Source organism: Toxotes jaculatrix, chromosome 9, assembly GCF_017976425.1.
Source record: "Toxotes jaculatrix isolate fToxJac2 chromosome 9, fToxJac2.pri, whole genome shotgun sequence".
NCBI classification, from domain to species: Eukaryota; Metazoa; Chordata; class Actinopteri; family Toxotidae; genus Toxotes; species Toxotes jaculatrix.
Genome location: NC_054402.1, coordinates 913,355 through 937,556, shown reverse-complemented (window position 1 = coordinate 937,556; position 24,202 = coordinate 913,355). Strand labels below are relative to the sequence as shown.

Sequence of the window (24,202 nt, the reverse complement as noted above, 5' to 3'; positions counted from 1 at the left end):
CCTGAATCGTTTGGACAAGTTTCATTTTAAAATGTAGATATCCAACATTTAATAAAGGAGAATAAAACTACTACAACAAAGCTGTCTGATTTGCAAACAGTCAGGATAACTGCAAACAGTCAGGATAACTGGAAACGGTCAGGATAACTGGAAATATATAGTGAGAACCCAAGGTTTTCAAGTGACTGTTCGACAAATATCGTCTTCTACTTCAGAATTAGTGCAACTTATTTCCTTTTTCAGTCCTTTTGCTTCACTTGTGTATTTGGTACCTGCTGGAGAGGGCGTTGATGCGCTCCCTGATGCGTTCAGAGTAGATGTTGCTCTGGCTGATCAGACTCTCTCCAGCCTCGATCACGGCTTTGATCCGGTGCAGGTTCAGCTCCATGGTGGTGGTGAAGTCCTTGTGTTTCTTTATGGCGGCTTCCACTGTCTCCACTGTGGTGGGCAGCTCCACGTGAGCGAGGGCTGATTCCTGGAAGATGGAGAGATACCGTGAAGTCCAGAGATTAACAAAGAAAAAAGAAAAAACCCACGACACACAGAAAAATGAGAGATGATGAGAGAGACTCCTGAAATTCACAATCACACCTATTAGTTTATTTATAAAAATTACATACACTAACCCACACAATGAAGGCAACCAGGTGGGCAACAACCAATTTTAGTGTTTAACATTGTCTGTTTTGGTTGTCGACACCACAAAAACTGAAATAACTATTTAAACAAACACGATCATTACTTCAGGATACAGAGAACTTTAATTAAACTGTGGCAGAAACAACAGGCAGACAAAGAGCTGTGGCCTGGAACGTCTAAGGAGAGCGGGTCTCAGGTAAAGATCAATAACACAACAAAAGAAGACGTTCTGGTCAACTCACAGGTTTATACACACACATGAACACACACATGAACACACACATGAACACACACATGAACACACAGACTCAGGGGCAGCTCTGCCCGGGACATTTCAGACTGGAGAAACAAACCTCTGTGATACTGACTGTTGTTCTGTGCCCTAACCTAACCCATGTCACCGGCTCGTCTGTACACCTGGATTTGTCCTTAGATCACATTTATATGGTAACATGAAACCAGCTGGTGATTATATTCCAGAGCCTGCAATCAGGAAAATGGGATTTTAAAAATCCTTTTATACATTATCCACTTGAATTGGTTTCCACTGCTGCTCAGATTACCTGGCTCGTATTCATTACATGAAAAATAAAACTGCACTTACTTCAAACTGCTAATCTTTCATGCCACTAAAAGTTTTGTCAAAATACTTCCAACATTATATTTAGTTAAAGCCTAATCTAAATGTTATTATTATTATTAAACCCAAACCTAAAAGTACCATCATACTGTAGCACCAAAAGTCTGCCGGCAGCTCCTCCTCCTGTATTTCATCATGAAGCCACAATACAGATCTAGAGTTACTAGAAGCTGCTGCCTCGACAGCTCCTGCTTTAATATCACATGACACAGAGACACTCTGCAGAAAGACACCTGCTGACACACAGCACACACACACACACACACACACACACACACGCCGGTTGGCAGAGTTATAAGCTGACCACACCCAGGCCAGTGGATTTTCTGTGCTGCAGTCAGAAGGTAACAATGAGCCAGTTTAGAAAATGTGTGCATGCAGACTCCAGCATGTTTAGGTGATACACCGTATGTTCGTAGACAGCAAAGGGGATTTGTATCTGGCTTAGTGGCAGCCATGCAAGCTTCACAGCCTGAACCCACGTCATACATGTTACACACAGCAGCTGCTTTCATCCGTCTTCAGGCATCATTTAACAGAACCTTTCTAATGTTGCAGAGTTCTGTGATGCAGTGGGATTACTAACATGTGCATCAGGTAAGACGGTGGGCACACACATAGGAAGTCAATTACATTATCACAACAACTGGCAAAGTCATGAAGAAGAAGAAGAAGAAGAAGAAGAAGAAGAAGAAGAAGTTGCCTGGTGTTGGCCAGTCCTCTGAAACTCCTACCACCTGCTAAGTCTTTCTTTATCTCACCTGGTTATTGAGGAAGGACTCTGCCTGTTTAACGTCTCGCAGGAAGAGATGGAAAATGTGAGCCTGGACCAGAACTTCTCGTCTGCTCTCCCACATCTCCAGCAGTTTGTTCCAGCCGACATCAAGCTTCTGGAGCCACTGCTGCAGGGCGGCCTGGGGCAGAGGTGCCTCCTCAGACTCCAGCAGCTCGTTCATGGCCTGCAGGCGCTCGTAGTCCTCTTCATACCTGAACGGACAACCACAGAGTCCCCGGCAATTATTTTCTGTTCGTCAGATGTGTGTTTTATGACCTTTTAGGCAGATCAAGTTGAGGATAAGGTCAAAACAAAGAAAAAGCCTTTTGTTGCCCCTCAGTAACCCACCGTCCTATCTCCTCCTTCAGGGCAGCATGTTTGTTGATGAGTTTCTCTGCCTCCTCCAGGTCGTTGGGTAACTGGTCTGAGGCAGCGGCTGTCTGTGTCTGGACCAACCAGGTGAGGAAAGAGTCCAAGTCCTGACAGGACGGAGCGAGGATGATTTACATTTTATCAGTTCTACTGTTAGTCTACATTACAGAAGCTTGTGCAGACAGAATAATCTTCATCACATTATAACCATACGTAGGTTTCAAAAGGTTCCTGTGTAAACAACCAACTACCCCAGTGTACCTGTATGAAGCTTTGCAGCCTGCTAGCCACCATCAGTGAGTCCTCACAGCCCTGCAGCGTGCGTTTCAGCTCCTCCCACTCCACACTGATGCCGTCAAATGGCACGAGAACCTCCATGGCTCGACCCGGGTGAGCAGTGGCCAGATGCTCTGCCTCCTCCTGCATCACCAAACAGAGACAGCATTATGGTGATTCTGTTCCACAGTTTCTTCACTGGTTTCCTACACTGGCCTTCCTCAAATGTTTGTACAGTCAGTTCTCTACCTGCAGATGCAGCAGTTTGGGCTCCAGGACCGTCAGGGCTCCCTCCATGGTGGACAGTCGTCTCTGCAGAGCGAGGACTCCTCCCAGATCGCTGCCCACATATTGTGTGGCGTCGATGGCTTTTCTCTTGTCCTGGATCTGGGACTTGATCTCGGCACACTCCAGCAGGTAGTTTTGCAGCCGCAACATTGAGTCCAGTTGATCTTTCTTCTGCTCAACCAGCTCCACAATGCTGTTCCACCTGGTATGATGAGGAGACAGGCAGGAAAGAGTGATAATGAGAGTTTAATTGAGAGGGATTAAGAGAGGTGAGTGAAACGTGCGATAGTGAAGCCAGTCACGATCGATTGGAAAACTTTACGCCTACAGTCGATCGTTTACTCGAATTTTCTGAATTAGATAACAAAGTTTTCATAGTACTTAAAGCAGCATCACACAAGTTTTGAAAAAGTATAAACTGAGTGACTTTAATTCAAGTCCTCAGTTGTTTCAGGTCAAAAGAAAATGCAGCAGACGTATCAACTGAAAAATACCACAGCTGATGGAATTCAGTCACTAATCATATTTCCTATCATGTGAAGTCTAGTGCTGATTATGAAAATGTTATTTTTTTATGCTCAGTCACCTGAGATGTGAAAGCTCAATGTAATTTAGTGAAATGACACTGGTGCCATTTGTTTTCTTACGTTTTGTTGACCTTGATGTTTATCCTGACCTTGATAAGAGACGAGCTGCGTAATTAAAAGTTAAACCTGATGCTGACCTGATATGAACTGTTAGGATTTATCTCGCTCTCTGCTCTGCTGTGGTTTCAGCCCAGGACTCGTCTGCTTACTATATCGTCATACAATATGTTCTCCTGATCCTGTTCCAGACCAGCTGGTCTCAATACACACCCATTCAACCACGAAACACTCACACACACACACACACGCACGCACACACACACACACACACACGCACACACACGCACACGTACACACACACACACACACACACACAGATCCTTGTGACTGTAATGAGGTAATGTCAGAGTCACAGAGAGGCAGACAGAACGCTCAGCAGGCAGGAAGGAAAACAGCTCGGTGACACTGACCAGCAGATCAGACCAGCAGGTGACCACAGAAACTAGATATAAGCTGTGTATGCATCTATACAAGGATTCATTAATGAACAAATTTACCCAAACTGACTTCACACACGGCACAATTTGTTTTTGTGTATTTATCTATGAAATAAAAGAAATAAACAAATGTATGCTAATGTTATATGAATGTTATCAAAGCAATTTAGAATCTTTTTATTAAAAAGTATAGGCGTAACTTCTAAAATAAATACTGCACAAAGCTGCGCTCTTTGAACATGAATATAAAGAAAGTATTGTCAGATAAAATTTAATATACATAATAATAATTAATACCATATCCAAGACCAGCAGAGATGATATTATAATATTATGTAGGGTCCTAAAAGTAAAACGGAACTTTAATGATGAATACCAGAGCAGGCGATGGGAAGAGAGACGTTTCTTTTTTTCTGTTTGTTTTTATATTTGGGACCAATGCTCTCAGCTGACCTCGTCTTGACTGAGGGTGCCAGCACAGATGGCCGCCCTGACATCAACTCTCTGTGCCAAGGTCACAAGATTCACGGACACACGGCTGTCGTGGACACTGCTGCCAGACGTAACACTGGTCAGTGAATATGACTGGTGAGAGGGATTTAAAAAAAATACATGAAATGAAAAAGACAAAAAAAAAAAAAATCCTATCGCAGGACTGACTTGGTCAGATTTTGTAAATAAATTTGCATCTATTACTGCATCGTAACTGTATTCCTCTTCTATTATTTTTATTATTTCATTTAATTCTACTTCATTAGATTTTATCTTCCTCCTCATTTTGTTTTTAAATGTTCTTCGGATGTATTTTAACGTCTTAGAGAACTTTGTGTTTGGAAAGTGTGGTATAATTACTATATAATTAACTGGCCTTGGAGTAGTATAAATAATAAAAATAAATAATAAATAATAATAAATAATACTAGTGTGTACTTTCATGACACGTAGTAATAGTAGAAGTACTTGTTAGCTGTTATAACTGTTAATGTCATTAGTAAAACCAAAATAGTTGCAGCTGATGGAAGGCCATTTTTTACTTCAGTACCTTGAGTTGAGGTGGTCCTGACAGCCTCTGACCTCTGTAGAAGATGGATGACCTCCGTCCAGGAGCTGCTGAACTATCTGATTAACATCCAGGATCCTTCCCATAAGGCTGTTCATTTCCTGGTCCAGACTCTCAAACCTACAAAATGAATACAGGGGCCCAGCTATGAGAAAAAAAAATAAATGAAAAAAATAAATTAAAGGTAAATCGTTCACCCTCCTCCTCACCTGTGTGCCACCACTTCCACGTCTTCCAGTCTCTCCGGGATCTCCATCTTGTCCAGCCACTGCTCCTTCTCATCAATCCACAGCTCACACGCGTTGACCTCGCTGAACATGCGGTAGACAGCAAGGGCATCATGAAGCCACTGCTGCCTGAGCACCGCCACCTCGGCCACCTCCGTATACAGCTGCTCCACCTCTCCCATACGGACCTGAACCTCCTGCAGAAAGCAGAGGAGAGTAATGAAGAAGTGCAAAGACATGAAGGGCAAAAGAAAAGACGTGGATGGACAAACAAAATACTTGTTGAACTTCTTGCCCCTGCTCCCTCTACCCACCTCCTGTTCACGGTACTGCAGAGGCAGCCCCACCATGTGTTTGCGTAGCGCCACCACATGCACGCGATGTTTACTGATGGCCTCGCTGACCCCTCTGTGTTTCTTGAGCAGTGATTGAGTGGAGTACTCGTCATGTCCAAAGTCTTCGCTGGAGACCAGACGGTAAGCATCCTGCAACCAGGCCACTAAGTCGTCTGTCTCTGTGGAGAACTGGAAAAAGTTGAGCGCCTCCTGCAGGTGGCCCAGACGCTGCGCTGCCTGGTCCTCCAGTTGCTTCCACTCGCCTTTCACCTCCATGATACGCTCCTGGATCCCCGCCGTGCCAAAGCTCTTCTCACTCAGGATCTGCTTTCCTCGCTTCATGGTGTTCTGGAGGAGCAGGGCAGAATGGAGAAACTGAGAAACTTTGAAATGATTTGTCTGTTTTTCACAGAACTATGCCCATGATGCAGAATATCTTTGCAAGTAATTTACAAAATTCAAAAATACTGGTATGTATTTTCAAGGAAAAAATAATGTGTTTTTGTCTAAATCTGAAATACCAATCATTACATACGCTCACTGTCGTTGGAGGCTTTGGTTATATTGAGTTTTGACTGTTTTAAAAATAGGTTTTATTTGGTCCTCGACACTTTGTACAGAACATGCTCCTGACTGGCTTCATGTCATGATCCTGTTTCATTATTTACAGTTTCTTTGTTTTTTTAACAGTTATTTTATTATTATTATTCAAACGTGAAACTGACCAACAAGTTTAAAATAAAAACAATTTATATGATGACTGCTTCAAATTGTTAAACACATTCTACAAAATAAACTATATTTATTTTTGCAGGTGACCTCAAAAAGCAATTTATTAATACTAATGCAGTTACTGAAGTACATGAAGTTCAGAGCAGAAACTCCAGGTACAGCAGGTATTCCAGGTGCTCATTCACACAAACACACACCTGCAGCAGCGACCGGTGAGCCAGCAGTTCTCCAGCCAGAGTCTTGTGTTTTTGTAGTAACCTCAGCACACTGCTCAGGTCCTTCCCATAACCCTGAGCTCCCAGGATGGAGCTCTTCTCCCTGATCCAGGCCTCCGACTCCTCCAGTTCCTGACAAGAGAACAAATAAGAGAAACCGGGTTTAATGAGATATAAACCGTGTATGTGATATAAAAAATGCTGAATGCAGCTGTTGTTCCTCAAAAGATGAGACAGAAAAGAACAGTTTAATTTGATTAACATCTCTTTCAGCAGGATTAGTAGCATTAGTTAACCCTTCTCTCCCAGCCCTCTACATTAACAGTTTTGCATAGATATGGTGTTTATAAATTAAATTACAGTATTTTGATTGTGATTTATCATCTCTTTAATATACATTTCTGTTGGATTGTAACTCTGTGGTCTAACTGAACTGGAATCCTTGGCCAGGAACAGAGGTTTATAAAGGCACAGTAAATGAATGAATTCATATTTAAACATGGGCCTGTCACCTCCGTGTAACCAACTGAGGTGCTGAACCAACAAACCTCCAACTCTTGGTCTGTATATTTTCAGAGAAACCACTTTAATGCTGCTGCAGGCAAGTTTGGGACTATAATGATTTAACTCTTTGGAAATCCAAACACAAGAACAGACACCCCCATGAATGTCTAAGAGTTGTGTTATGCAAGAAACAAACTAGTTAGTCTGACATGTTGTCCGATGCCAGAAATGTTTCGAGCTGTTCAGGAAAGCCACATCCAAAGGCAGGGTGGATAAATAAATACATCTAAAGAAACTATCGTACGCAGCCCCCCGAATAATTCTTACATCGAAAACATGTGAAAGGAACAGGCTGAATGCTGGTAACATGTGACACAACCTGTTGAGCCATCCTACCTGAAAAAAGGCCCACAGCTGTCTCGATTCCTCAAGCTCGGCACGTCTTTTAGCTGCCAGTTGTTTCAGCTCCTCCAGACAGGAAGAGACGTGGTTGACACGGTTACAGATCACCTGGGGGTCACATGGTTGGTAACCTGGGAGGCAATGAAATGAGGTTAATTACCATGAAAGAAAGAAGATATAATAGATACGGCACTTCATTCAGTACAGTAGTGTACGCTGAGCTGGACTACCAAGAAAAAAAAACATACACTGAGTGTCCTGAGCAGCTCAACTTCCTGATATTAAGTTTCAAAAATCCATTTTCCTGTCGTGTCAAGGTCAAATAGTGTACATCTTCACTCAGCTCAATGAAATCACTACTGCACCAACTGCTGCCTCTTCATTACAATCCAAAGTCCCTGCAGAGTAACACAAACCAAACCCACTAAAGGCCAATGACCAACTCTGAATCACAGTCCGAACAGAAACTGAACATCATAAGCTTTATAAAGGTTAAACTTTAATATTGTGAAGGTGTTGCTGTGCATTTTCACATTCATTAGCATTTTGCATTCTGCAGTCAAATGGATATTTGAGACCACGTTCCAAAATGTAAATCTCAGAGTACTATGATAAGCTGCTCTCATGTGAGCTCACTCCTTCAACAATGAAACCTTTACATTTTTGGTATCATATAAAGCTAATGTCAGACCAAAAGCTAAGCTGCGTGTGCATGTACCCTCTATCATGGTGAACTTAAGGGCAGCTGTGTTGAGTGTCTCGACCCTCTCAGCCTGCACAGCAATGTCGGCTTCCTGCAGGCTGTGTTTCTGCAGCAGGTCATCCACCTCCAGGAGATGCTTCCCAAAGTCCTTCGACAGCAGCTGGACCTGAGAGGGACAAAAGGACGGAGAGGGAGGAAGAAAACACAGATATCTTTCTATTAACTCACTTCATTTCTACTATATTCTACTATATAATTCTATGCCCTCCTCATTTCTTTTTATAAATCAATAACATGGACAAATATTGTGCACACTCTCTCTCTTTCTCTATCTCCACCTCACACACCCTTCAGTACCTGTGTGTCCTCCATCCAGTCGATCATGTAGACCATGTCCTGAAAAGTCTTTTGCAGGGCCAGGTTCTTCTCCAAACGGGTCCTCCTCCCTGCCACCAGCTCCTTCAGCAAACCCCACTGCCCCAGGATGTTCTCCTTACGTGCCAAGATACGCCGGATATCATAGTATCCTTCTGCCTCCATCTCTGCTGCGAGTTCCACCACCACTCCAATTCGTTCTTCATACGAGGCAATGTCTGCCTCGATGGCCTCGTGTTTCTTCATTGCCGCCTCAACTGCTGGTAGGTCGTAGCCAAAATTGTCCTGAAGGCAAAAGGAAAAAATGTAAGGGGTGTGGCCGAGGAAAGAGCAGGGAGAAACGTGTGTCGGGGGGGCGGGGCTAAAGAGGACTGGACTGATGAAGATTACACACTGGATTCAGGATTCGTAGTGTAAAGGGAACAGGAAGTGCTCAGTTAAACCACACATCTCGCAGTCAAAAGAACAATCTGCAACCCCCAACGTGCTAAACATACATCATATCAAAAGTTTCAGAGTTTTGGTCCAGTCCTGCTCCACCCACCTCCATCTGAGATCCCTACCTGTGACACAAGTCTCTGGTTTTCATTGAGCCAGGCTTGTCTCATTGTGGTTTTGTGGTCAAAGCGCTGAGCCAGCAACTCCAGCTTCTCCTGACGAATCAGCTCCTTACGCAGAGCCACACCCCTTTCATGCTCCGCCTTCTCCAACCTCTCCCAGGCCTGGATAGAAAACGACAGGAAAAAAACAATGGAAAATATAACTCGTTCAGGAGTCAGGGGTCAGTGTAAGGTGACTGCAGTTTCTCTCCCTCGTTTAAAGTGATAGTGACCTTTTCATTAATCAGGAACTTGAACAGTGAAATACTGTACGTAAAATAAAAACAGCTGTGGATGTCTGACCTTGTTGATGTCTGAGATGAGCTTCCCATCATGAGGCACATAGGGTTTCTGGTTGTTGGCTCTGAGTTTGCTTTGGATAGTGAAGAGAAGGACCTCAAGATTCCCCTTCTCCTGAAACCTGAGCGAGGAACAAAAAACTTTAGTTGGGAACACTGTTCCACAATATGACCTCTTCTCTTTCCACAGTCCCCTCCTGTGTGGGACACACTGTAAATGTCCAGTACAACTCGTCTCCTTCAACCTTAGGCCACAAAATCCCTCATACCTTGTAAATGGCCAGCGTTACGTTGTCATTAAAGCCCGTCTGACTCACTTTTTAGCTTTTTTTTTTTTTTATTAGCAAGTCAACTGAACAATAACCCAAAGTGTAACAAGACATATTGTCTCATAGTCTGTGCACATTTGTGTGTGTGGGTATCATCATAGCTGCCACTGTGCTCCCAATGCCTGTGGAGCCATGAGTGTAGCACTGGGCTGTTTGTTATGCTGATCCTAATGATGCTGGACAAAAAGCTCCAGGCTCAGCGGCTTTGTCTTTGAGTGTGTTTCACGCCTGCCTGCAAACACAAGACATGATCAGATCCCACACTTGCTTTTTCACTCCCAGTAAAACTTAGCTTTATTAATAACAGTTGTACCTGACAAATTAAAAAAGTAAGAACAGAAAACTTTGATAGGACAGCTGAGGATTCAAACCAATCCCAGGGGCTTTTCTGAATCATGTACAGTAGTTCTCTGGGAATAAACATGGCTGACAATTACTCAGGTGCTGTGGCTGCATATATTTCTATAAACAACTCTTAATTTAGAACAATATGTTTGTTAATTATCTTATCTTTTTCTATTAGTGAAGAAAGATTCTCACATTTGAGAAGTTGGACGTGATTAATCCACCAATGAAATTATTGCAGATAACATCTTCTATGTACAATGTGGGCTTATGGATTAACTGACTGTTTCAGCAATACATAACATACTGAAAAGACGCGTCAGTCACATCAGCAAAGTTACCAATGAAATGAATGATCTTCAATATGGGGTATGCATGAGAACATATGCATGTGTGAGGCCATACTTACATTAGTGTGTGCAGGTGATGTGTGTGTGACATTAAAAAAAAAACGTACTTGATCGGTTTCTCTATGGTGCAGTAGGTGGTGAAGGCCTGTAGCTGCTGCTGAACTCCGGTCAGTGAGTTGGCAAACTTCTGGTTGCTGATGACGCCGATGGTCTTTTCAATCCAGTCCAGCAGGTCTGACGCCAGAGCGTCATAGCGGTTGATGATTTTCTCTGCCTCAATACAGCTGTCTAGTACCTGAGAGAGAGAGAGAGAGAGAGAGAGAGAGAGAGAGAGAGAGAGAGAGAGAGAGGTTGGGAGAGGAGGTAGAATGGGATACAGAGTTTAAGACACAGTGAGAGAAAGCTTTCTCGTTTCTTTAAGCTGGCACATTTTGATGATTGTAACCTGTGTTTTAGCTTGATAATACTACTGGTACTTCAACTTTCAAAGGTCCTTTCTTCTCAACTACTGAGATATGTTTATACTGTTTATACTGTTGTGTATTGTTGATGGAACTGTGTGTTTATACTGTTTGTTTATTTATGTTTATACTGTCTTTAATTATTTATCTTTTACTGTAACACTGTGGGCCTAGGGAGCACTGCAATTTCAAAACCTGTGTATGACCTGTACATATGGTTTTGACAATAAAGTTGACTTTGACTTTGACTTGAATGGCAGCTTATATGTACCTCATATCTGCAGATGAGTGTATTTATTACCTTGCCAACCCTCTTGCCCTCCACAATAAGAGCCTTCATCTTGGAGAAGTAGTGGTAGTAGGAGACCACATAGGTGATGATGGACTTTTCATCTGGGTTCTCTGTGTTCACATCTGTACCGGAGGAAGGTGATGGAGGCAGAGAGCAGAGGAGTTAATATCTGCTAAACTTTAGGTGGAGCCACTGAGGAACTATTTATCTTGGTGAGCAAAAGAAAAAAAAAATCACTTTTATCCCACTATTCTGGATATTTGTGTATGTAACGTGGTTTCACTGACATTAACCCAAAACCAGTTAAACATTCTAACCCTCTGGGTCCAGGAGTTTGGTGAGGCCCAGGTGCTGCTCTGCGATGTTGAAGGCTTGCTGGAGGTTATGCGTTGCATTGGACCGAGTCAGCTTGTGGAACTCTATCAGGTCAGGTCTGGAAGGTGCAAGATGATGAAACAGACTTTGCCATGTTTGTGTGTCTCTAACCCTGCAACTGCAATATCCAGTCAAACCTGCCGCGTGTCTTCTCCTCTATCTTTGCCTGCTCATCTAAATGCATGAGTATGCATTTTGCTTTTGTCATTGCAGCTGTTTTAGGTCTTATTATTATTATTATTTGATTTTACGTCAGAATCCTAACATTAAAAATTTCCTGGAATACTGAAAAATATAACAACGTCTGGTGTAAATTAAAAAGCCCAAAACACAAAGGCATTGCAAATTTCCCCACTATTTTCTATCTAATGCTGTCATCATGTAAAACGAATTTCCCAAATTTAAACATGATTGTTGTGTTAGAAATACCGGTACTAGTTACCTGTGTCTGTGTATGAGGGCATTGAAGGCCAGGCCGTCTCTCCAGCAGGTGGTGAAGTTCTGGATGTTGACCTCAGGGTACCTGGATCATGGAGAAATCTTTTGTATCTTCAAATTTAAACCAAGGGGAACCAACATCCAAACGCTAAGATACCAACGTGGTACATTATATAAACACTGGTGACAGTCCTGTTTATTTATTTCACTGCTCACCCTGCGGTCTTCATCTGGCACCAGAGGAGTAGGGCATCCTTGGCAGAACGAGTTTCTCTGTTGTCCTCTGTCTCTATTTTGATCACCTGGATCTAAACACGAACACGGGAAAGCAACAGTTCAGCCTTTGTGGGAGAGACAATGCAGCACAGACCCTACACCTTCCGACTCACAGACCAAATACAGCACATAAAGTTTTATGCACTGGGCCTTTACAGGAACATGCATTCACATTTCAGGTATTTAAGACCAAGTCTACTAGTTCTGGTTTAGCAGACACAATCACTTCCTATTTACTGCATGGTGCACTATACTGACTGTCTACAATTATATGTTAGTGTCATTTGTAGTGTGAAACTTGTGCAGCATAGATTCCCTCAGAAGTTCCTCCTGCTAACAATCCCACAGTCAAACGACAGTGGTCTTTCATAGTGGTCTCAGTATGAAAACTATCTGAGGTTACCTCTCACTGAAGAGTAAACTAGTGTCTATAATGTATATGCAGCAGAGAATGAGTGAGCAAAGGAGTTAGTTTGGATATAGCCTGAGTGACACAGGCCGTCTGGCTAACAACTGAGGTTAGCTTAGCTACCTGTAGTTGTGCTCCCACCCTGAGTCAGATAATCTGTATTTATTGAACAGCTGTAGAACATAAGCAGTAATCAGATCAGTGATTAAAGTGTTGACAGTATCCATGGGACAACGTCTGGCAATGTCACCAGTTTCAGTCCTGCCCATTAAAGGCTCTGATTGGCTCAGTTGTTGCTATGACTTGGTAAAGAGCCATTCACAAGAACAACAGTAGCAGCAGCCCTATGTGGATCGCTCAGAGAAAAAACAACAAGAGAAGACAGAGCTGGACGGCGACTGAGAGGTCAGCCTACAGAAAAGGTCTGTGAGAGCACTGCTACAAACAGTGAGAGGGAATTAACAGCAAAACGAGACAAGAGCAGTGAGAGCTGAGAATTTCAGTGCAAAGAAGAGTGGAGCCATTACAGCGCCTGATGACAGGTGACAGTGACAGCTATTCAAGCAATCACATCACAGTGACATGATCCAAGATAATTGGGGACCTGACACTCACGAATCAGATGCTACCCATGTCGTTAGGCACAGCGCTGCACGCGTGCTTATTCTAACACACACGCAGCAGCAGAGACATCATCTGTATCCAAACACTGCATCAACTGCTGGAAAGGTTGGAATATGAAAAAAAAGATGAAATCCAATACTTTAAATGATAAATGACGTATTGACAGAAAACTTGTTCTAAATAGGAAATATTTAAAATATTTAATCCACGATTCATCGTAATTTCCATGATTTGTCTGTTGTGATGTAAAGTGTGTCGGCCAACAGTGTTCATGCTTCACAGTAACAAAAGGAAAAAGGGCAAGAAAAGACAAAATAGTGACACACAAAGACAATGTGTCGGAAATACACAATCTACATGTTAACCATGTCAAGAGTGAAATGTCATGTGTGTTCAGCAAAAATCTGAATCTATATATTCTGTCAAATACACAGTAAAGCTAAACCAGACTCACTGTAAACAGCAAGTGAGCTGGCAGTGTGTTAAGTAAGCACACGCATGTACACACACACTATACACAACACAAGGACACTAGGCCGTATACAACACTATAACTGAAGTCACTGCAAATAATAACAGCCTGTTATTATTTGTGTATGGTTCTGTAAATACATTAGGATTACCTCTGCCTTCCTTTGCCTGTCAATCCTCTCCCTTCTTTCCTCCCTCTCTCCCCCTTTCTTTCTGTCTCTCTCCCTCTTCCTGCCTGTGTGCAGCTACTGCAGTGGTTTGGTCCTACCTGCTGACTGGGCAAAGCAAACTCTCTCATTTCATCACAGAGGAAGGGAGGAAAGGAGAAAAGGTGGAACTGAGGAGAGACAAAGTGCAAGAGGGAAAGATCCTCTGCCAACCAGCTGACATGATTCTTAGCACTTAAATGTTCAGTTAAATTGAGTTATTGACCTTATAAACATACCTCTGGATTTGGTATCATAATTACAGTAAAAAAAAAAAAAAGATATAATGGCAAATATCCCAGGCCTGGATCACTTGTAAACTATAAAATAAAATTTTTCTTGGCCTAAAGCTGATCAGTGCACAAATTAAATTTTGATGTGAATTTCTTTATTTGCTGTACAGAGTGGTGCTTGTCATTTTCTATTTTATTATTAGCCATTTATTGGCTTTGCTTTCTACATGGAAAAACACTGACTCTCCTGCACTGCCCTCCTTCCATGCAAAACTGAAGAGGCCATGGACTGGTGGCTCCTGGGAGCAGGACAGCGGGAGGACAGCCAAGCTCACGGCTAATGGTGGCAAAGCTAGCAGACAGCTAACACCACTGTAGCCTAAACTGTGCAGTTACAGCTGCTTCGCTTGAATCAAAACACAACAATGCTGTGGAGCATATTTCTGAGGAATTTATAAATCTAAACCTACACAAAGCCGACTGAACTAATTACCTAGTAATGTCATTCAGGTTAAACACTGAAACTTGACTTTAAATACTTTTTACTTTAGTTTGCAAGGATAAAAAACACAGATAACTCGATGCACCGTGTGATTTTAGGGTTCGTCATGAAGTAGCTTTCAGCAGTGAACACCACAATGTCTTTTCAACATTTACTCTGAAATTGTGAGACCTGTTCGCCATATTGCACACACACAACATCCATCCTCTTTGCCGTACTAGCCTGGCTTGCAGCTTGCTTAACACACTACGAGCTAATTCTGATAGCAGTGCAGTTAAATGTGCTTTGTGGTAGGTAGCCAGCCCAAGCATGACAACACTAAGTCTCAAGAGACAGCTACTCGGCGACGGTGCACTGTGAATGTTACAGAAGGGTCTGGATAATGCTAAACAAGCATTTCGTGCCGAGGCCGCACTGTAGCACTGAAGCGTAATAAAGAGGAGCCGTGGGCTTCTGCTGTACTTACATGGCAGAGACTGCTCCTGTGTCCCTGCTGCTGAGCCCCAGAAACTTGTGTATGTGTATGAGTGAGTGTATGTGTGTGATGGTGTGTGTATATCAGATATACACATTTAGATACATAGTTAGCTGGTTTGATAGATAGATAGATGGAGTGTATATGTAAGAGAGCGAGTGCAGTGTGGGTATGTTTGTGTGTGTGTGTGTTAGTGTGTGTCCTGTGTGACATTCAGGCTTTATCCAACAAACACTGCTGTCGCCGTCGCACACTGATGATGCTGCAGCTGTAACAACCTCCCCCAGACAGAACCGCTGGCAGCTCATCTTAAATGAAGCCACTGCTGATTATGGCGTCCTGCCGCTCATGTGACTCTGCTAATATCAGAACATAATTATAATCCTTAAGGTTTTCATGAAATCAAACTGACACTATGTTTGTGTTTTTTTTGTTAGTTGTGCAGACTACCATAGTCTACCTGATGCTGGATTCAAACATGGCTTTTATTGTGAAGTAATCATGAGAAACACAATGAATTTGTGTCCATGGTTAGCACTGACTGTGATCATTCATCAAAAATGCATCTACAAACGTAAACAAAACACAGACATTTTTGGCATTGTTTCTCAGTGAGTCAGTTTTACATACAGCACAGATTAACGCAGCAACAACGACCAGCCACGGTGACGGCCGTGCGAAACATGCTGCACTTTTATTTTTGACTGACTTCAACGTGCCTTTGTTTGGCTGCACTGTAAACGGCTCTTCTGTTGTATTTCTGACAAGACAAAGAAGCTTCTCGGTTAAGTATGAGCTGTAGTATTAAGCCTCACTTGCTGTTACGGCACCAACAACAGGTCTCACCAAATCAACCAATCTTAAGGATTATTTACTAATTATTAAAATCACATTTTCCTAAAGGTTGATACTGAAAACTGATTTCAAAAGTCGTGTTTCCTTCATGCTTCAGAAAACCCAAATCACTTTCTGCTAGTTTTCAAAGGAAAAATATTCGCTCACCATCACTACACGAGATGTTACACTCCAAGAGACATCTCCCAAACCGAACCACGACTTTGCTGAACGAAAGATAAAATGTCAGACAACCATGTGTTTGTGTCTACCTGGAAGCGCAGGATTATGGTCCAGATAAGGCCCAGGGTGAGGCGGTGGTTTCCATCCACAATGTCATGGGAACCAACATTTTCCAGGTGAACTCTTTGTTCTTTAAGGAACTGCAGGGCTTTGTCAACATTTTCCAGGCAGTGGATTCGCATACGACCACGAGTAGGCCTTGGCTAGGGGAAGACAGAGGGATGAATTACTGCTTTTGATATCAGAGCCCTTGTTATGAAATAATTTTAAAAAACACATGCAGCCATCACATTAGATTTTACTATAAAAAAAGAGTAAACAGGATTTGAGGTAAAGCTTTTAGAACTGCTGGAAGTAATTTCCTACATTCATCCTCCTCAGTGAAATGCAGGAGGAAATAAACTGTAAGAACCAAATCAGAACGTTTAGTTCCACGTCTCCTCTGGTGTTTACGCCTGCAAGACGTTAAGAATCTGAAACAAACTAAAGATTCAAAAATAACTGTAACATACAAACCTCTCTGTGAAGCAGCAGCTAACTAGGTGGCTCTTGAGTAGCTTTACTCATGTCTAATTTACTTATTGATGTCGATGAAGGCCACATACACCACCTTTAACTCTACAGCACTTAATGTTCTATGAAGGATCAGTTAAGAGAAACTACAAAACTGATGCAAGGCCCATTTTGACATTATGTGCATGTGTTTGCGTGAGTTCTCCCACCAGCAGCTCTCCGCTGAGGACCTCCAGCAGTCTGGTGAGCATGTATCCATCTCTCAGGTCGTTGTAGAGGTCAGATATGCGACAGGACACCCTGGCCAGATGGGAGTTAACCCACTTAGTAAAAGTCTTCTTCTGCACCGCATCTCGTTCATCTGAGACAAATAAAGGAACCAACTTTACATCGAAAGGAAGGAGACAAGGAAGAACAATCTGGTTCCTGATAAAACCCTCTGCTTTCTCTTAGACTGTGAGGACATTAAATCAAATATTATCCTAAACAGCATTAGCTAGCACTATCACTGAATCAAATTGTGTTTACAGCTTTATCTTGTGTTAAGTGATGAGACTTTAAAATATAAGATCTGAATTCTGTGTTTTGGGGGAGGAGGATTTAGTGGTGATGCAGGTGTGTTTGAAGTGTGTTTGCCTGTAGGGATGTGAGTACACTTGTGTGTTGATCTGCGTGTGACCTCTGACCTGCCAGGGCCTTGATGCGGGAGCACTCAAACAGCTTGGAGCTGGTACACTCGGTCTCCCAGAACCCCGAGCTGATTGGTCGGTTGTTGTTGTTGAGCTGGCGCTGGGCTTCCGCGTTGTCCAGGTCTGGGGAGGCATTAGCCATCGCGCCCGACGCCCTGAAATACATAAACGAAGTCAAAGACACCAAATTTATAAAGAGCAAAAAAAAAGGGGGTGGTGAGGAGGACAGGTGTCATTGCTGTGTTCTTGTCCACCCACAGGTGAAAGGCTGTTCCCACTTCCTAATTAAACTCTTAGCGACTTCTCACACCTCTTCAGACACCTTCTAACCTTTACTTAGCCACACAAGTTCACTGGAGCAAATTCATACTGACGCTTCACTGAGGGAGAAACCAAACGCAAACCAAATGCTGCAACATTACCAATTTAATGGAGAAACAAAATGCACAAATAATATGACTCACAGAAAAAACCACGCTCAGGAGTACGTGACCGTTCCTTTGTGTTCTTGAATGATGCAGTACCTGTCCTTGGAATCAGAGCATTTTACAACAAACAAGCTTAAAATAAAATCTCTCTGCTGATTCTCTCTGATGGTGGGAGACAGAGTAAAAATGATTTGGCTCTCTCATCTTCCATCTTCCATTGACAGCTTAAAACCAGACGATAAAAATAACTTCTAAAGAAATTGCACAGGGTGGACACAGGACACAGGCTGAGAGATGAGAAATGGAAACGTTGAAAACCTGAGTATAGTTATGAAAAAATGTACAAAATGTGCTCAATATTCTGATATTCATCATTTTCAGTTGCATTGACTTGCAGAGCTGATAGAGCTGTTTGACAGCGGTAACAGATTTCTGTTAAAACGTAATAAAAATAAAATCCAAACAGAGAGGATGGATTCACCTGGTGTAAAGAATATGCTCGCGGCACTCAAATCTCGCTTCTGTTTCAAGTATCCACGAGAAAATTCAGAGGGGACATAAAAATCAGCAGACTGGGTGAAAATTTAAACTCCTTTGTCTCTAGAAAAGCCTCGCAGCAAATACGAACTTTATTTTCAAAGGTCACTTTTTCACTCTCGGGCAGACATCGTGCCGATTGACTGCAGACTGCAGCTGCTTCATCTGTGTGCAGACGGACCCCATAGTTTGCAAATGAGAGTGATGGATTCTTGTTACTAAAAAGCCACGGTGCGGTTTGAGATGTTCTTTATGGATATTTTGTTCACTATGATGGCTGAAAACCTTAACAGCCACCTTTCAACCATCACTCGTCCTCTGCAGCCACTGAAGCCCCTGTCCTTGAAACGCCTTGTAAGATAACACACAATGAAAAATGTTCTTCCCTCTTTCCCTCTCCCACCCCCATCTCTCCCCAGTCCCCACCTCACACACACACACTGACACACAAAATGGATATCAATTAAACATATTAATAAGACAAATGCACCAGTGAACAAGTCACAGAATAAACAAGATTTCATGTGAAAATAATTAAACTGCGCCCAGGATGTTGTGTGCTTATGTTACAGATTTACATTCATTAAAACTGGAAAAATTTTCATGACTATGAGTTTGTGATTGACTGATTGATTGATTGATGTTTCAAGTAAAAGATTAGAAGTGAAAGTGTGATAGAGGCTGCTGCAAGGAGTCTAAGGGTTTCTCATTCATTTTCTGCCCCAGTGTTTTAGCTGTAAACCTCTTTGTCCTGCCCTCATCCCACCCCCTCTTCCTCTCTCTCCACCACAACAAAAGTCCAAGCTCATAGTTGTCACTATACCTAAAGCACTGGAAAACAACATCGCCATATCGAGTAAATGTCAGCATGCCCTGCAAGACACAGAGGGGGGGGGGTGCTTGTGCACATGCACTTAGCTGTTCTCCCTGGAAAGATAAACAATAAACAATGTCATATTGTCCAAGAGCAGAAATATAAATTAAAAAAATATTAAACTATTAAAATGTCTGATCAACAGTCCAAAACCCAAGAGAAGCTTTAAGAGGCTGAATGTTCAAAAATGATTCAAACTATTAATTAATTACAACAAAAAATAACAATGAACTCTAAAGTCACATTTTAATGTATGAAATGAAGCTCTTGGTGCAGTATTACTGAGTATTTATGTAGATTAAACTAATGAGTAGTATATTAATTTCGTCATATTAATATGATGACAGTAGAAGCTTCTAATTCTAATTACAATTTTCTCCACCTGGACAGCCACAACATAAAATTTGCTTGTAGGTTAATACACCAATAATTTTACCCCATGAAACTCCTTCATGGGTTTTTTGCTGGTAATATATCCTAAATGTAATAAAATCTAATTTTGACTGTGAGGGTTTTACTTGTGTGATTGTACTTGTATGATCCCTGGATGTTGGTGCCAGCTGGTGACTCTTCTTTGATCCTAAGGAACTGACAGCAGAACCTGACATTTCCTCTTAAACATCAGCGAAACACTGTTCTCAAACGCGCTTGCAGCTGTACTGAAAATACCTCAAAGTGACTTGGTCTATTTAGTCTTTAAGTCTCAGATGAGTGGCAGCTGATGGTGTGATCTCAGATGTTGCAAATGAACCAGCCCCATGTTTAACCTCCCTAAATCCTTGTACATTTTTCACCCCTGTCCCCTGTGTGGCAAGATCCTTCGCCAGCAATTCCCCTCAGAGCGCGTGAGAACCAAAAGCAAGGTTGGTTGCACACAGTCCCACTGCAGACTGAACTGACTTATATTACACACCGCGAATTCAACAAAGGTTCACACAGAAAGACTCCTGCCACAGAGAGATGGGAGCAAGTGGAGAGTGAAACGAGGGAAGGTTGTCTGAGAAAGGTAGTGATGTTTTTAACCGTTTCACAGTCTCAGCTGTCAGAAGAAAGTAAAACGACTGTTTTGCTTTGAGGCAGAGAGACAGACTCATAGTAGAGACCTAGAGTATAAGAGCAGACAGTATAAGATATGTATACCATGGTTAGAAGTGATAATATCAACAAACTTAAACATGTGTCAAAATCCATCACTGGATTACAGAGGAGAACCACAACAGCAAGTCCACATCAGTCAAACTGCTACGCTGCCATGTCAGTCAACACACTGTGTGTGTGTGTGTGTGTGAGTGTGTGTGTGTCCTCTGCTGTCCTTGCCGCGATCCTTCGCCTAACCTCAACCACCTGGTGTCTCTCAATCAATCAGCTGCTCTCATGTGTATCTGATGTGTGCCACTGTCAGACATAACGCCGACTGTCTTGCCCGAGGCTGAGTCCTCAACAGCTGAGTCTGATTTTTAGAATAAAGGTGATAAAGCACACACGCACACACACACACACACACTCCTGGCTATCCATTTTCTTCTCTATAAGTAACAGCAGCAGTGAGATGTTTCTTGATTTGCCTCCAGAGAACGAGCACAGCCTGAGGAAAGTCTCAGGTATCTGCTCCTTTTTGTGCTTCAGTGAATCCAGAATACGTACAACTGACAAAATGCTGTACTGCATGTTCAGTTCAGTTCAATTTTATTTATACAGCTCCTTCCACAATCCAAATTGTCTCAAAGTGCTTTGCAGAGACCCAGAGCCTGACCCCAGAACCTGGCTCATATGGGGGACGCTCCTGCTGATAGCCAGGCTGTATTAAGGTAAATTAAGTGTATGTGTATAACCTTTAAAGGGTAATCATCTTCCACCGGCTCTAAATATTTACGATTCCAAATAAACTGTAGGCACAACTCACTTCCAGAAAGGTTGTAAAAAACAGTGGAAACATACAGAATGATCTGCGTCTCATCTGACTTGCTTTTCAAAGTTTTTCCAGCACAGCTTCTTGACTACACTGTCACAAATAAAGTGCTGAGTAATGCTGCTGCCCCATCAGCATCCAGTATGTGAAGTCAGTAACCAACACCTAAAACCGTAAAACTGCACCAAAGTGCAGGTGACGGGAGTAAATCTGCTGCTGGATGCTTTCATTTGACCTAATCCATTTATACTGCTCATAAATATGAGACATTTCAGTAAATCTGATCTGTGAATACTGTTCATTTATAATGATGACACAGTGCAGTGTCCTGTTTCTGCTCAGATCCATTCATTTTGCTGTAATCATATTATGTAATATCTTATCTTTGTGGCATTTAAAGGAAACAAACAAAGATAATCTTAGTGCTAAATAACAGCTGGTTCTGGTTCTGAGGTTTGTCCTGTTGAACTCCACAGGATGAGAGAGTTCACATGATTCAGCCGATCCAGGATACAGAGTCTGCTGCTACAGGATCAAACATTTAAACAGCAGCAGCCTCTCTGATCTCTCCATGGAGCACTGTGTGTGTGTGTGTGTGTGTGTGTGTGTGTGTGTGTGTGTGTGTGTGTGTGTGTGTGTGTGTGTGTGTGTGTGTGTGTGAGCTCTTCAACATCCCACATAAAATGTATGTGGGAAATCATCACTGACATTATACAGACAGAACAAATATTTGATTAACTGGGAAAATATTCTGAAGATCAATCAATAACCACAAGTTGCAGCACTAAACCAGAGAATGATCCGGGTAGTTAGTCCGAAGTGATAGCAGAACCTCAAACTTTATTGATTTAAAAAAAGAAAACAGAAAAATCCAACGAAAACATTGTCATGTCTCTGAGTGACCATCCCACTCCAGGTAAGACAGCTCAGCAGGCACCAGAGATATTTTCTCATCTATCACTTTTAGGACCGAATCTAGATCATCTGAGGAACCGGTTCTTTTCTCCTGGTGGACTCGAACCCTAACCTCATCATGGTTTATAGGACAGCATCTAAAAAGACATGTTCTATATTCAGGGTGGCCATGTTTGTTTTCCTCCCCAGGTGGTTTGAATGTGCTGCTACTACTTGTTCAGATGTTTCAGAAGCCAGAGTCTTACCTGTCTTAGTGACACAGTTGTAAGAGACGACTTCTTTTCTTGCACATAACTACGTATTCTATTCATGTTCCCGTGTGGTATTATTAACAACATTGTTAATATACAGAAGCATGAACCTTTCTCTCACACAGGAGGACTTCACAGGTATTAGGGCTGCAACGAATGATTCTCATTATCCATTAATGTCTCGACTATTTTTAAAGTTACTAAGTTGACCATCTAGTCTTTATACATCAGAGGTTAGTGTGTGTGTGTGTGTGTGTGTGTGTGTAAATGTCAGTCGTTATGGTTTCTCCTCCAAACCACTCAGTGTTATTATTGCCCCCGCCCCTCAGCTATGCTGTTGCTAACCACAATAAATCACTGTAACACCAGCGGTGTAGTGAAAGCGCCAGTCCCCCTCCTCACTGCTCTCTCCTTTTATTATCCTTCACACTTTTTAAATTGTCCTCTCCTTCTATTCCCACTCCTCCCTCTGTCCTCACCTCTCATCCTCTCTGTCTGGTCTCCACAACTTGTGTTTTGGTCATTAGCATTTGGCACAGTTCCTCCATACTACCAAAGAGTGACAATATTCTAGTGTTTTCTGTACATGCCAACATCAGGTGCCCTTGAAACAGGCACTTAACCCTGAAAACGCTGCAATGAAGCAGTTCCGGTGCCAACAGTCTGTTCAGTGACCAAAGACGTAAAGACTTTAGTCTCTAAAGGTCCTACTCCATGCTATGATTGATTGATTGATTGATTGATATACTTTATTCATCCCTCAGAGGGAAATTATGTTACAGCACAAGTAAAAAGTCAAAATAGAAGAATAAGTACATGTTGACAGCTGACTGGCAGCACTTAGCAACTCTAATACAGTGCAACAAAATATAAAGATATAAAAACTATTTTTAAAAAATGAAAAAAAAAAAAGTAAAACAAAAACAGGGAGGAGAATAATACGTACAATAATATAAACAATGGAGTAGAAATATAAGCCACCAGGTGTGCAGTATGTACATAGATAATAAATAAATAAATAATTAGAAGCAGTGCATTGTACAGTTGTGCAGCAGTGTATAGTTTATGTACAGTAGTTGTAACAGTGAACTCACAGTTGTGAGCATTCCCAAACACTGTAGCTGCATACATCAGTCGGTTTTAGCAGCTACTGGGACAAACTAGATCGCAGATCCACCTTTTAGGAAATACTCACAATGCCATTTCAAGCTGCGAGAGCATTTTCCAAGAACTTTTTCAATTTATTTAGTTCCAGTTTTGGTTACTTGGCCATAGGTCCTGGCACTACTTTCTAATGCCCCAAAACCGGCACAAGCACGTAAATGACATTCTGAAACTGGCTGCTTCTCAGGATTTGATGCCTGATATTGATGCACGTGTGAAGGGTAAAAGATGCCAAGTTTCAGGAGCAAATTGAGGAGTTAGTAAGCCTAATTCCTTTAAAATGCTTCAGACGCTTTTGTCACTCTGAAGAAAACAGTTCTGTGAAAATGCACAATGAACGTTGTATAATATAATGTTAGTCAGCAGCTTCAGTACAACAGTCTGGTCTTGGTAAAGATTTCTTAACATTGAGCAGCTGCGTACTGTGGCATTGTGAACGGCAGTTTATGAGGAATATATCAAACTGTATGTGTGTCCATGTTTTATCAAAAGATTTCTACTCAACTGGAACACAGCTCCAACAGGAGTTTCACC

The 24,202-nt window shown here is 42.1% G+C and overlaps 1 protein-coding gene across 2 annotated transcripts in view; it reads right to left on the bottom strand.

The window, feature by feature from the left end:
- The window catches only part of LOC121187078 (spectrin beta chain, non-erythrocytic 4-like), a 48,351-nt gene extending 30,619 nt beyond the window's left edge, over positions 1-17,732 (bottom strand). For both annotated transcript variants that reach the window (XM_041046172.1, XM_041046173.1), the window contains exons 1-22: positions 17,588-17,732; positions 17,111-17,262; positions 16,418-16,591; positions 12,332-12,423; positions 12,120-12,200; positions 11,620-11,735; positions 11,312-11,424; positions 10,657-10,844; positions 9,530-9,647; positions 9,191-9,349; positions 8,610-8,912; positions 8,268-8,418; positions 7,544-7,680; positions 6,626-6,775; positions 5,676-6,044; positions 5,344-5,558; positions 5,117-5,254; positions 2,952-3,192; positions 2,688-2,846; positions 2,403-2,533; positions 2,041-2,266; positions 273-475 (exon numbers count right to left, since the gene is read on the bottom strand). In XM_041046172.1, coding sequence (XP_040902106.1) covers positions 273-475; positions 2,041-2,266; positions 2,403-2,533; positions 2,688-2,846; positions 2,952-3,192; positions 5,117-5,254; positions 5,344-5,558; positions 5,676-6,044; positions 6,626-6,775; positions 7,544-7,680; positions 8,268-8,418; positions 8,610-8,912; positions 9,191-9,349; positions 9,530-9,647; positions 10,657-10,844; positions 11,312-11,424; positions 11,620-11,735; positions 12,120-12,200; positions 12,332-12,423; positions 16,418-16,591; positions 17,111-17,262; positions 17,588-17,732 — 3,761 coding nt within the window. The remainder of the gene's footprint in view (positions 1-272; positions 476-2,040; positions 2,267-2,402; positions 2,534-2,687; positions 2,847-2,951; positions 3,193-5,116; positions 5,255-5,343; positions 5,559-5,675; positions 6,045-6,625; positions 6,776-7,543; positions 7,681-8,267; positions 8,419-8,609; positions 8,913-9,190; positions 9,350-9,529; positions 9,648-10,656; positions 10,845-11,311; positions 11,425-11,619; positions 11,736-12,119; positions 12,201-12,331; positions 12,424-16,417; positions 16,592-17,110; positions 17,263-17,587) is intronic.
- Positions 17,733-24,202: the final 6,470 nt, after the last annotated feature.